This window comes from Microtus ochrogaster, linkage group LG3 (assembly GCF_000317375.1).
Source record: "Microtus ochrogaster isolate Prairie Vole_2 linkage group LG3, MicOch1.0, whole genome shotgun sequence".
Taxonomy (NCBI): Eukaryota; Metazoa; Chordata; class Mammalia; order Rodentia; family Cricetidae; genus Microtus; species Microtus ochrogaster.
This window is the reverse complement of record NC_022029.1, coordinates 24,774,278-24,787,840: the sequence shown is the minus strand read 5'-3', so window position 1 is coordinate 24,787,840 and position 13,563 is coordinate 24,774,278. Positions and strand designations below refer to the sequence as shown.

The window sequence follows — 13,563 nt, the reverse complement described above, 5'->3', positions numbered from 1 at the left end:
CCTGAGGAGGGGCGTGTCAGCTCAGCTGTGCACATATGTGATCCTGAGGAGGGGCCTGTCAGATTACTGGTGCATCTATCAATTTTGGCCTTATTGTTTTCTACAGGAGACATGGGGGACAAAGGACAGAAAGGCACTGTGGGCCGCCACGGAAAAGTCGGTCCCATTGGCGCTAAAGGTATTTTTGGCACACTTCTTGCCCTATATTCCCCGGTAGACTCAGAGCAGCCGCTGTCTGTGCCGCTTTGCCTGGAGCTCTTGTTTTCATGTGTCGCTCTGATAGACTCTGTTGCAGTATTCTCACTACAGGGATACCAAAGGGACTGCTGGCTCTGTGAGCATTGGGGTGGGTGGAGTCACACCAGCCTGCAGCACTTAAGGAGAGATTAACCTCCTGGATGCAGGATCCCGAGCGTGTGCTTGAGCCAGAGCCTGAATCTTCAGCCCACCTTCCTTAATAAGCATGATGGAATGATGAGCCACTCAGAGGATGGTCAGGATGGGTTGTGCCATGCATTGCTGTCTTCATCCCACCCCTGGCTTCATGGTCAGGACGGGTTGTGCCATGCATTGCTGTCTTCATCTCCACCCCCAGCTTCATTTTCCAACAGATGTGTGAGCACCTGGACCTAGGGGGACACCGGGGTCATGTAGCTCTCTGTGTAATCTCCCTGAAGTCTCCTGTGCTCCTGTGTGGGTTGGCCATGGGGGAGACTGAACTAGGATGGCCAGTGGCTGGCGAAGAGCTGTGTTGGCAATCGGAGGCAAGGGAGGTATTTGGGCGCGGTCTTTCGAGCTGTCTCCTGGGATCTTATACTGGAGCAGGTTGACCTGGCCCAGAGATGTCTTGGTTGAGGTCTGAGCTCTGAGTTGGTTTGGGTGGTTTGCTCTGATCCACACCTTGGGTTTGGCACAGCCCTGTGCTGTCCCTGCAGAGAGAGACCATTGGTGAGGAGGGATGGGGAGGTGGGCACTCTGCTCGGCTGTCTCTTCTCTGGGAAGAGACATGGGGTCCTGAGGGACATTCACGCTACAGAACCTTCACAGGACTGCGGTGAAGTATTGATCTTATAAAGGCTGCCATTTCAGCCGTTCCAGCTGCCCAGCTCAGTGGCACTGACACATCCGCCATGTGATGCAGCCGTGCCCACTGTTTCCAAAAGCTTTTTATCGCCCCGCAGGGACGCTGTACCATTAAGCAGTAACTCCATGTCCCAACCCTCACAAGCCAGAGCCTGCTCTGTGCCTCTGTGACTTTGCCCAGCCTACTTACCATACAATGGGTTTTGTCCTTTGTTGTGGTCTCGTCTCCTTTACTACAATGCTCTCAGAATTCATGATGTTGCAGGTGTCAAAATTCCCTTATTTTAAAGCTGAATGACAGCAATTGCCCAGGTCTTTTGTTTATCTCTGTATTTGTGAGAATTCCTTCCCTGAGGAGACATAAATGATCTCTGCCTATTCTTCCTAAAGTCCCAAGAGCAAGCTCAAAGTTCAACCTAGTAGAGAACAAATGGATTTATTGGACTTACTTACAGAGCATGGGTGAGGGATTACTTGCAAAACTGTAGGGGACCCCAAAGCAGTGATACTGGTACGTCACATTGATGAAATCTCCTGTTCTATGGCAAGTTAACCTTCCTTAGCATATATGCTCTAGTACCTCTGAGACTCCAAGACTCAAAGTCACATGAAACCAGGGTAGAATGGCATTTAAATGGCTGGCAGGAGTGACTAGAATCTCAGGTAAGGGACCAGGGACCTTCTGCATGCCCCTTTTCTCTGATGGGACATCAACAGCCAACAATCATGATCTGATGGCCTCTTGCAAGTGGCCTCTAATGGCACAACTGGCATTATGAAGACTGTGGATGATTTGCCCAGAGGACTGAGTTCTAAGCTACAATCTCCCCGCCTGTGGGTACTCAGGCCATCTGTCCCCATTGGCTGCTGTGACCAATGCTGTAACGAGCGAGGGGAAGACAGAAGGAGTGCATATTCTTTTCTACACAGCATGTGTGCTGGGCAGCTCTCCAAGTCTCGTGTGGAGACCAGGACCACCCTCAGTCGGCTTTGATTATTCGATTGGCTTTGTTTCCAGGGACGTTCTCTTGGGTCCTGGCCAGGCTGAGATTCTGGAGGTCTTCAAACACCTGACAGAACACAGAGGAATGAGTTGGGCAGGGGCTGCTTAAATGCTTCCCTCTTTACGTGAACAGACTACGAATCTGCCGACGTGGAACTCACAGCCCTTCACGGAGATGACTCTGTCCTCTGAGCAAGAGAGACAATGTATTAGGGATTCCAAAATGATTGACGTGTACACACACACACACACACACACACTCACACACACACACTCACACACACACAATGGCTTGATCTCACAGAGGCTGGGCAGCTTTGTTGCTGTCATTGTGTTCTATACTGTTTTCGTGTGTGTGTATGCACGCGTGCATGTGTGCATGTATTGAGGAGATTGAAGGCAATGGGTTAGGAGGTTTGCCCTGCCTACCAGGAGAGTGGGCAGGGTCCTGATGTCTGGGCACCTCTGTGACACTACACTGCCTGGAATGGATCCAGAGCAACTTTGGTTACAGTTTGGGATTATCAATGCTGTCTACCCTTCCTGGATCAGGTTTTCGCTAAACTCACCCCACCTCCCTTCTTATGTCCATCTGGATTTTCCTATTGAGCTGGCCTGATGTCATCTGCTCTTGGTATTCAGTAATCTGTACAATGTTGCCTGTAAAACATTCAGTGAAGGGCACTGGGCTCCCCAGAGCTGACGTCAAGTAAGTCACCAGGTGCTCCCCCAATACATGCCCATGTTTATAAACAGCCTGGAGAGCTGTCCATAGAACATGGCGACAGGGAGTGATGGGGAAGGAACCCCGAGCCTCATCCAACTCTACCACTGAACTACATCCTCAGCTTCAACAAATAAGATTTTTAACTTGACACATTTTAACTCAAAGGGCGTCTCCCCTCTGGATGGTAACTTTACTTTTTCTTTTAATCACCCAGGTGAAAAAGGAGACTCTGGTGACATCGGACCTCCTGGTCCCAGTGGAGAACCTGGTATGACAATTCATAAACCACAGGGCTGGAGTGATGGTCTAGAAGTGGAGACCGCTGGCTGTGCCTTCAGGAGATCTGGGTTTCGTTCCTAGCAGCCACATAGCAACCACATAGAAGCTCATTGTAACTCCAGTTCTAAGGGATCTAGAAGATGTTCTCTTCTAGCCTCTGGGGTCACTGTAGACACACGTGGTTCACAGACATACATGTAGGCAAAACGACCATACACCTAAAATTAAACGATTCTAAGTAATAATAATAAATTAAAAAGAAGCTACATGTGGCTACATGAAGCCCTGGGTTTCAAAACCCAGAGACAGATATTGGGGTATAAAGCTTGCCTGAAGATCAGAAAAGCAAAGTGGCCAGCCACTGGTTCTTACCTCTACCTCAGACCAAAATGGTGATCCTGCCTCCATGAATCCTCAGACTGAGATTGACCACGTGACCTGTCTTCTCCCATCCTCTCTAGTGCTGGGATCAAAGGCAGGAACCACCACTGCCCAGCCTCTATGGCTGACTGGTGTGGCTGCTGGGATTAAAGGTGTGTGCCACCGGGCCTGTGAGGCTGACTAGTATGGCTGCTTTGCACTCTGATCTTCAGGCAATTTTTATGTATTAAAACACAAATACCATACCACTATAGCGGTGCACACCTATAATCCCATCAGTCATGAGGTAAAGGCAGGGGGGATCGGAAGTTCATGGTCATCCTTGGTGACAAAGCTGTGCTATGTGGGATCCCATCTCAAAACAAACAAACGAAACAACAAAAGCAGCATAGTTAATAAGGGTAAGGTACACATACTACCCTTGTGTACAACCCTAGTGAAACTCATTGGGACACACTGTGTAGTAGGCACAGGTGTACAGCCTTAGATGTCAGGATGCTCATTTTCTGGTCCTTTTCTCTGTGGCGTATGCATCTGGTGTGTGTGTGTGTGTGTGTGTGTGTCTGTCTGTCTGTCTGTCTGTACCCATCTTTCCTAGAACCAGTCCCCTGTATCACGGGCTGCTCTTGCAGGCATCCCATGTGAGTGCAGCCAGCTGCGGAAGGCTATCGGGGAGATGGACAACCAGGTCACTCAACTGACAACCGAGCTGAAATTCATAAAAAATGGTACGTTGGACCGAGGCCTTCCCCTCCCCTGCTCTTCCCTCCCCCCTTCTCCCCAGAGCTGGACAGTGGTGGCTTCCATTTGTTGCTCAGCGCCCACCGCTACCGTGCCCGTGGCCGTGGTGTGGTGGCGTGCATTGAGTGTGTTTATAGAAATGCAAGTGCTGGCCTTTCAGCACTGCCCTCCCCTGCAGTTGTTGCCGGTGTGCGTGAGACTGAAAGCAAGATCTACCTGCTGGTGAAGGAGGAGAAGCGGTATGCAGATGCCCAGCTGTCCTGCCAAGGCCGGGGAGGCACATTGAGCATGCCCAAGGACGAGGCAGCCAATGGCCTTATGGCTTCCTACCTGGCACAGGCTGGCCTAGCCCGCATCTTCATAGGCATCAATGACCTGGAGAGAGAAGGCGCCTTCGTGTACTCGGACCGCTCCCCCATGCAGACTTTTAACAAGTGGCGCAGTGGAGAGCCCAACAATGCCTATGACGAGGAGGACTGTGTAGAGATGGTGGCCTCAGGGGGCTGGAATGATGTAGCTTGCCACATCACCATGTACTTCATGTGCGAGTTTGACAAGGAGAACTTGTGAGGGCTGGCAGGCTGTAGCTCAGGGGGGACAGCCGTCGGAACCCCAGTGGCTATAAACTACCCCTGAGCATCTGTCACCGTGTCTGCCAGTTTCTTTCCACATGGAAATTCAGAGCCTCATTGACCAAAAGGCTGTTTGAACCATAGGAGGGGGGACCCTTGTTTCCCAGTGCTGTTCTGAATAGGTAATGTTTATCCTGTGTCCAAGCCGAGGCACCACCTAGAAGGATGCGGTGAAGCTCTTGTCTCGGTCCAGCCACAAAGCATTGTAAAGATTTCAGCGGTTGTGTGCAAACTGACCGTGGGGTCAGGAGTTGCCACCACCTTTTAAAGTATACAAAAGGCACCATTTGGTGGCGACCGATATTTCTGTAAGTTACTTTAACACCTAGGTTCCTTTCACTATTATCCACGTAAGAACACTGCTGCTCTGCTCCAAACCCATACTCCAGGAACACAAATAAATCCTCTGAATTGTGCTATGCAGTGAGTGGTGCTTTCTGGTCTAGTTTCTTCGGTAGCTGTGTTATCTCTTGCCGTGGATTATTAAGCAAACCACCCTGAAAGAGAGTGACTTAGAGTGTTTATTAGCATAAGGTGTTTATAGGTCAGGGAAGAGTCACATGAGGTTCAGCAAGTCTGTCACAGTGAGAACCCGGTCACTTGCTGTATATTTGGTGTAGAGAACGAAGGAGGCCTTGGTTTATCACTGACTGGTGAAATACCACATTCCTTGCTAACTGAAGGTCCCTCTAAGGCACAGCTCAACATGACAGTAGCTTCATTAGGGGAGGGACCAGAACGAGGTCCCCCCCATCCCCCAGACCAAAGTCACACTCTTTCTAACTTGGTCTTGAGGCCACAGTCCTGTGTTTGCTGTGTTCTGCTTCTTAGGTCTGTCATCAGCTCTAGCCTACACATGGGACACTAGGGACTGGAGCTGGGGGGGGGGCGGGGCTTGAAGTAACAGCCCTCGCTTTCCCCTTTCTATATGTTAGAATCTTTAGAAAAGAGCAATCAACTCTTCCCAAGGAAAACATATCATCACATGCAACCCTGCTAGGGACAGGAAAAGAATGCGTTATGGTAACAGCACCCCGGGGCACTTGGTATGCATTTTCTAGGGGGGTCCCGACTGCCCTGTGCTCTGGATAATTTTCTTTGATTGGTGTGTGTGGAGGTCAGTGCAGGGGAGGAGGACAGGGCTGAGCTTCCTGGACACCAAACCCAGAGTCGCACACAGGCTTTACCTCAGTCTTAGATGGCCCCGTGAAGGATGCCAGCCATAGTGAGCTAACCTGGAAAATGCAATTGGTACCACCCAAGGATCCAAGAAAGATGGCGTGATGCTCAGGGCTGGTGAACAGGTGTTCCTGCTCTACAGTGTCCCAAAGGAGGCGTCTGCCTCGGGAGGCAAAGGTAGGTGTGTTGTTTCTTGTTATGGTGGATCCAGGTCCCTAGGGTCAGCCCTCCTGTGTGTCATCTGCTGTAGGGATGGTGTTGCAATGAACAACGAAGCCCTTTGTCTCCAGGAGTCTTGTGACTCCTGTCAGTATCCGTGAACCCGGGCAGGCTGACCTGGTGGCTTGGAAGGGGGCACCTCAAGCTCTCACAGTTGTTGCCATAAGTTTTTGGAAACTTCCCTGGGAGCTTCTACAGGCACCATGATGTCACATAGGACTGTCCACTGAGCAGAACAAGCTTCATCCTTCATAAGTCTAGTGACTGATCGCAAAAGCACAATCACAGCTTGGCTGGTCGATTGTTGACATGCCCTCTCATTGGCCTGAGCATCCAACCTCTGTGTCTGGTCAGTTGCATGCAACACTGTCCAACTACAGGTGGTCTTAGGGCACAGGGAGGCACTAGATTATGTGGACGGGAAAGGACTAGGAGAAAGGGACCCCATCATCCATTCTGGGTGCACACCTTTCAATATGGCTGTTTTAGGGTCACTTACACCCTTGCACAAAGGAGGTGTCTGTATCAGGCACGTGAGCCATGCTAGCATCTCCCTGCTCTTCAGTGGCGTCTGCTGCCCATGAAATGTCTGCCTTGCCCACCTATCCTGTGGCTAGATGAACCTGGGGGTCCTTCAGAGAGAAGCAGGCAGAAAGTCAGCAGGGAAGTCTGCTAGCTTAGCTCTCCATACACTGTGGGTTGCCTGGAGAGTCTTTCTCATCCTAGGCCGTGGAATCTATGCTGCCCTCCCTTTCCTCCAACGCTTCCCCTGTCCAACAGGGGCCCCCTGTCCTCCAGAAATGAACTTGTGGAAGCAGCTGTGTGCCCACAGCAACCGGCCCAGACACATCCCAAGTTGGGATGAGCCTTTTACACATGGTGGGAATTTGAGTCCTCTAACCTCGTGAGGCGTAGGATTCCTTCATTCAAAGGCATTATGAGGACACCACGGGATAGTGCGGGTGGAGTACCCAGCACAACTGAGTACTGAGTACTTAACACCAAAGACACATGGAACACCCATTGAGAGTCAGTGGCGATGACAACCTAGTACAGTCTTGTCCCAGTATGGGCACTCAGCATCATCTAGGAGAGAGCTTCTCGACATCCTGCACATCCGATATTTACACGATGATTTGTAACAGTTATGAAGTAGTAACGGAATAATTTTACGCCTGGGGGACACCACAACATAAGGGGCTGTATTAAAGGGTAGGAGCATTAGGAAGGATGAGACCACGGGTCTAGGATGTGTTCCATTCCCAGCCCTGACATGGCAACTTTACCTTATTGGAAGGGAGGATGGACCAGAGCTCTGCACACTGTCTTCCACCTCATGGGAGGTTAGAAGCGCCAGGCGCCTGGTAGTTTCCTCCGTTAAGCTCCTTTCAGGCAAATCTGTGTTAATATAAAACATGGAAACGACCTTCTAACCATTATTTGTACCTGGTTACGGACATTCTCATTACAATGACTGTTTTGAAGCAAATCAGATCGGGTGCAAACCCTTGGGCACCCTGCCAGACCTCTGTCCTGAATTCCCCAGACTTCTGTCCTGAAAACCCTTCCTGAGTTCCTGGGGTGGGTGGGGGCGGGGCTGGCTGCGCAGCAGGGCTGCGGCGGCGGCTCGGGCGAGAGCTGAGATTCATTAGGTGCCGCATTGAGGCGTGACTGAAAAGCTGGCGTGGGTGTCCTCTTTAGAGCCCTCTGTGGAACACAGGCTGAGATGGATGAGCCGAGTGACAGCCTGGGGCCGTGGGTCAGGGGTGTCAATCCATGGTGCCACACTGCCACCCAGTGGGAAAGATGGAGACAGCCAAAGTGAGGTTTGCTGAGGGGTGGGCGTGGGGAGTGTTCTGGCGCTAGCAAGGATTCTCCGATCTCAGTCTCTCTCTCTCTCTCTCTCTCTCTCTCTCTCTCTCTCTCTCTCTCTCTCTCTCTCTCTCCATGTGTGTGTGTGCGAGCGCGCTTGTGGAAGAGAGAGGGAGAATGACAGGGAGAGGGGGAGGAAGAGGAAGAATCAGTAAGAGACAGAGGGAGAGAGAGGCAGAACAAAGAGTGGCAGGGCGGTGGGGGAGGAGAACTCTAGCTCAGGAGGGGAGGCCAAGCCATGGGTGCCACGGGTATAGCTCGAGCTATATCCCCGGTGGTTCCCCACCCTCAAGGGACCATCCCAGTGTGTTTGCACAAGCCCAGTGTGTTTGCACAAGCCTAGTGTCCATTTAGGCAGGGCAAGCACACGGTGGAGAGGAAAGCTCTGGTTACTGCTGCCTAGCTGTAGGTGGCCAGCATCTTGGAGCGCCAGGGGAAACTTCCACCCAGGCTGAAATCCCGGGAGCGGTGGATGCAGGGTTTTTCTGCTCTGTCAGGCTCAGCTCCACCAGTCATGATCATGGGCAGCCATTCACCTCGCTGTTCCAGCCTCTCCCCTCTGTCTACATGTCACACAGCGACTGATGGCTGTTGGCTAAGAAGCCTGCCAATAGCTCCCTTCATTGTGTCCTCACAGGCGAAAGTGGCCAGAGGAAGCTGAGCTGTGCACTGTCCTCGCTGGCCTCTCTGTAGCTGTGATAGCACCATGACCAAAACCAACTTGAGACAGAAAGGGCTGTGTGGTTTACACGTCACAGCCCATCACGAAGGGAAACCAGGGTTCAACCAGGAACCCGGAGGCAGGAACTGAAGCAGAGGCCGTGGAGGAGGGCTGCTTCCTGGCTTGCTTCCTGCAGCTTGCTCAGCCTGCTTTCTTACACAACCTTCACAGTGTGCTGGCCCCTTTTACATCCACCAGGAACTAAGAACATGCCCCCACAGACCTGCCTACAGGCCAGTCTGATGGAGGCCATCTCTCAACTGAGATCTCAGTTAACTCCAGCCTGGCTCAAGCTAAAAACACAATCAAACAAACAAAACAACTAATCACTGAACAGGTCATCAGACTCAACCCAATACACTTCGACAGACCTAATTAAAAGCTGGAGCTTCTTAAACTATAAGTAGAAAGAGCGCTTTGGTAAACTGTCACAGAAAGGAATTTGTTTTTGGGAAGTCACAGGGACAACTTGGGGGCAGGGGACCAGTTGTGGAGGGAGCAAAGCCCATGAATCACATTGCAGATGGGTTGTGCGGATCCCTCTGCTACTGTGGCTGTGGATGCTATTGTCAGGCTGCTGAGGCTGTTGCCATGGAAGCTGGCTGACTGATGTGCCTGTACATCACTTCCTTCCCACACGGAGCCTGCAGGCAAATCTGTCTGTCTGGGTGCTTGGGGTCAGGGCCAGGTTTGATGTCTACACGGGTTATGCACTGCACAAATCCAAAAAAAGACAGCCTGCATGCATCTGTGCTCTGGAGACAAGGGGTCCTGGAGGCAAGCTTTATCCAGTTTCTGCTTCGGAAGGAGAGTGTCTAGCGGATGGTGATATCTATACATCCAATAACTATATATAGACGAGGTTTTACTGTGTAATATTGCTTCCAAAGCTTCTTTCTCTCTCTCTCTCTCTCTCTCTCTCTCTCTCTCTCTCTCTCTCTCTCTCTCTCTTTCTCTGTCAGAAACACTTTGGGTGCCATTCTTTAGGTGCTGTTCACTTTTTTTTTTTTTTTTGCATGGTCTCCCATTTTTCTGGAGTAGCCAAAGATAATTACAAGTACCATCCTACTTGGCTTTGAAAAAAAGGTTTTTAAATTGTATGTATATGAGTGGGTGCCTAAGTATGTGTCTGTGCCTCACTTGTGTGCAGGTGTGTACGGAAACCAGAAGAGAGTGCCAGATCCTTTGGAGTTGAAATTATAGGTGGCTTCAAGCTGTTTGATGTGGGTGCTGGGAGCCAAACCTGGGTCCTCTACAAGAGTAGCAAGCACTCTTAGCCATCTTTCTTAGACATCTTAGACATCTTTCTAGGTCTTGGATGAAAAAGCAGAAAAGTTCTGGGGCTTGAACCAAAGCAAGGGCTTTATTGATGGTGTCATTACTTAAGCCCCTGTTGTGACTTTGAACAAGAACCATTTATTTTAGTCCTAAATTGAGATTTTGTGAGCCAGGGGTTGAGATGGAGGTCAGCAGGTGATCTCCTGTGGTTCTGTGGACCGGAGATGGGGATGGAGCTGCCTTCTCTGCTTGTGTGTGTGTGTGTGTGTGTGTGTGTGTGTGTGTGTGTGTGCATATGTCTATCAGCTGCTGGAAAGATTGGTCTAGCTTAGGAAGGCTTAAGAAAACCTTGCTTGGTGCCTTTCTCCTTTAGAACCTGGCCCGGGCATGTGTGCAGGGCCACAGGAAGGTCTTGACATTGAGAGTCAGTACACACATGGTCCCTAATACCTGAATTCAGATGGAAACAGCCCTGCTCCATCACATTCTGTGACAGCATTGGGTTAGACCGGAGTAGAGGGTTTGGGAAATAGGCTCTGTGCTCGAGGACTTGGATCCCATTGCTGAGGATGGAAAGGGTGGCTGCTATGTTTACACTGTGACTTACATGTTAAGGAAGACAGATGTGGCCAAGATGAAGATAGATGTCCACCATGGCCGACTCTGGGGAGGAGGGAGGAAGGCAATGCTGGTACCTGGGGATGGATTGGATGTGTACGAAACCAAAGGAAGAGAGTATAGTGGTCCAGCAACCCAGGGGCTGTGGTGGCTTCCTGCCTAGTCTCTGAGTGTGTCCAGCATGGTAATGCACTCACATTGGGGGGGGCGGGTGATGGGAGATCGAGGCACGAAGGACACACCAGGGGCCATTGTTTCTCATATACCCTTGTTTGTGTTCAAGCATGTGGGGCATATTGTAGAATATTAGTTAAAGATGTGTTGCATTTGTTTATGCTGTGGAATATTTGTTTAATGGTGCAAAGGTGTGCTGCATTCTTTTATGTTACATTTGTTTAACTCTGTGAGGCGGTGTTACTTGCCTATCTAAAACACCGGATTGGTCTAATAAAGAGCTCAACAGCCAATAGCAAGGCAGGAGAAAGGATAGGTGGAGCTGGCAGGCAGAGAGAATAAATGGAAAGAGAGAAAGAGGCGATCACGGAACGGGAAAAGGAGGAGAGGAGGACATGAGGGACCAGGCAGCCAGCTACACAGCAGGCCACAGAGTGAGAGGTAAAGAAAGGTGTACAGAAATAGAGAAAGCCCAGAGGCAAAAGGTAGGTGGGATAATTTAAGAAAAGCTGGCTAGAAATAAGCCAGGCTAAGGCTGGGCATTCGTAAGTAAGAATAACCTCCGTGTGATTTTTTGGGGGGAGCTGGGTGGCAGACCCCTCAAAGAGCAAAAAACCAAAGATTAAAAAGAAACCAACTACAGGTCTTGTACTGCCAGCCACACTGGAGACACTTCCTTCTGCTTGGGCACCTTGAGGACACCTCCATTTCCTTTGTCAGCAGTGACAGCGCTGAGCTGGTCTCAACCTTATCTTGCTTACTGTCCCTTCTTCACACCTCTGACTGCAGCTGTCCATACAATCCTCACACGTTCCACCCCCATGCCCCACCAGGCTTCTCTATGTGCAATAGCTCTGCCCAGGTGTGCCGCAAGACCACACGATCAATATCTATTATCACAGATAGTTCCTATGACTTGAGAATCCGGAGCAGCCAAGGTGGGTGATTCTGGTTCAGGGACACACCTGAGATTAGTCATGAGCTCAGCTAGGGCTGCGTTCTGATCTGAAGCCTTGGCCAGGGCCAGTCAGTCAGCCTCCGTGTCAACTTGCTTGTGTGCAGATGCTGCTGTTCTGAGGAGATCGCCTCTGAGCCTCGGCGTGTGGATCTCTGCAGCCCCTGAGCCTTGTCTCTGCATAGGGCCATCGAGCAATATTCTATGCAAAAGAATCACCTCGATGCGGTGACGGTAGAGCTGTTCGGCCATCATTGCGACCTGCCACACACGGGAAGGGGGCAGAAGCAATGACTTTATCACCAGCTCCAGACACTGCCCACTGTTATCTTTATGATGTCCTGTAGGGGTCACGCTAGCTGTTCTTGCAGAGGGGCATTGCTTACTGTGGAGGGTGGAATCCAGGCTGCCTGGCCCATTCTTGTATAGGTCAAAGCTCATTTCCTGGACATTCACCTTCAGGTGATCATCAGGAGAAGAGGAGAAGGGAGAGGAGCTGGGGGCTGGGGATGAATCTCTGTCCCGGAAGTCTTAGATTTTCGTAGCTTGGTCTGGGTATGACATTGTTGTCATAGATCCTCTTATCTAGAAGTCCCTTCTTTGTAGATTCAGGCCATGCTTAGGATGGCACAAGAATTTAGGCAGTGGCCAGGCGGTGGCGGCGCACGCCTTTAATCCCAGCACTCGGGAGGCAGAGGCAGGCAGATCTCTGTGACTTTGAGACCAGCCTGGTCTATAAGAGCTAGTTCCAGGACAGGCTCCAAAACCACAGAGAAACCCTGTCTTGAAAAAAAAAGTAAGAATTTAGGTAGTGGAGCTATGCAGGGTTTGGGGGTCCACTGGGTATTGTGTAGCTATTTTCTGTATATTGAAACATTCCTACCTAGAGGGAGGCTCCTCAGGGAAGTAAATGAAACTCACAGGGCTCAACACTTGAGTAAAACTCATGAGTTGGGGCGGGAGAGAGGGCTCAGTCATTAAGAACACCTCTTGCTCTTGTAGAGTGCCTACTACCTATGTTCAGTTCCTAGCACACACACATGGTGGCTCACAAATGCCTGTGACTCCAGTTTCAGAGGCTCTGATATCTGCTTGTGGTGTCCTCAGGCACCAGGCACAAGCATGGTATATTTAACATACACCCAGGCAAAACACTCATACACAAAAACTGAAAAGCAAAACAAACCAAAAAAATCCACTTACAGTTCTGAGGAAGCTCCTGAAGCTTACAGGATTCACAGCCCTCTCCCCAAGTCTCTTAAGCAGTACTGACTGCTGGGCAGTGGAGACTCTCCAGCTGATTGGAGCTGCTGCAAGTCTTGCAGAGAGCCCCAGGAAAGTGACTTCATGGGTTATCTTTTGGCTGGGGTAAATTTCCGCACCACTGGATGCAGCAGCCTTTGACTCATGCTCCTGTGAGAAACCCTTCACCTATACTCTGTAAAGGACTCACAGTGAACTCGCTGGATTACTAAACGAGACTAGGGTGGAGTTGCTTGTTTGGTCTGGTGTTAGGAAGAGTCACCCAGAACTGGGGAAGACAATAATCAAGTTTATATGGAAAAACAAAAAACCCAGGATAGCCAAAACAATCTTATACAATAAAGGATTATCTGGAGGCATTACCATCCCTGACTTCAAACTCTATTACAGAGCTACAGTATTGAAAACAGCTTGGTATTGGCATAAAAACAGAGAAGT

At 50.3% G+C, this 13,563-nt stretch overlaps 1 protein-coding gene across 2 annotated transcripts in view; it reads left to right on the top strand.

The window, feature by feature from the left end:
- Colec11 (collectin subfamily member 11) overlaps window positions 1-5,257 on the top strand; it is a 32,145-nt gene extending 26,888 nt beyond the window's left edge. For both annotated transcript variants that reach the window (XM_005360646.2, XM_013351322.2), the window contains exons 4-7: window positions 107-178; window positions 3,028-3,081; window positions 4,106-4,201; window positions 4,393-5,257. In XM_005360646.2, coding sequence (XP_005360703.1) covers window positions 107-178; window positions 3,028-3,081; window positions 4,106-4,201; window positions 4,393-4,784 — 614 coding nt within the window. In that variant the 3' untranslated portion in view covers window positions 4,785-5,257. The remainder of the gene's footprint in view (window positions 1-106; window positions 179-3,027; window positions 3,082-4,105; window positions 4,202-4,392) is intronic.
- Window positions 5,258-13,563: the final 8,306 nt, after the last annotated feature.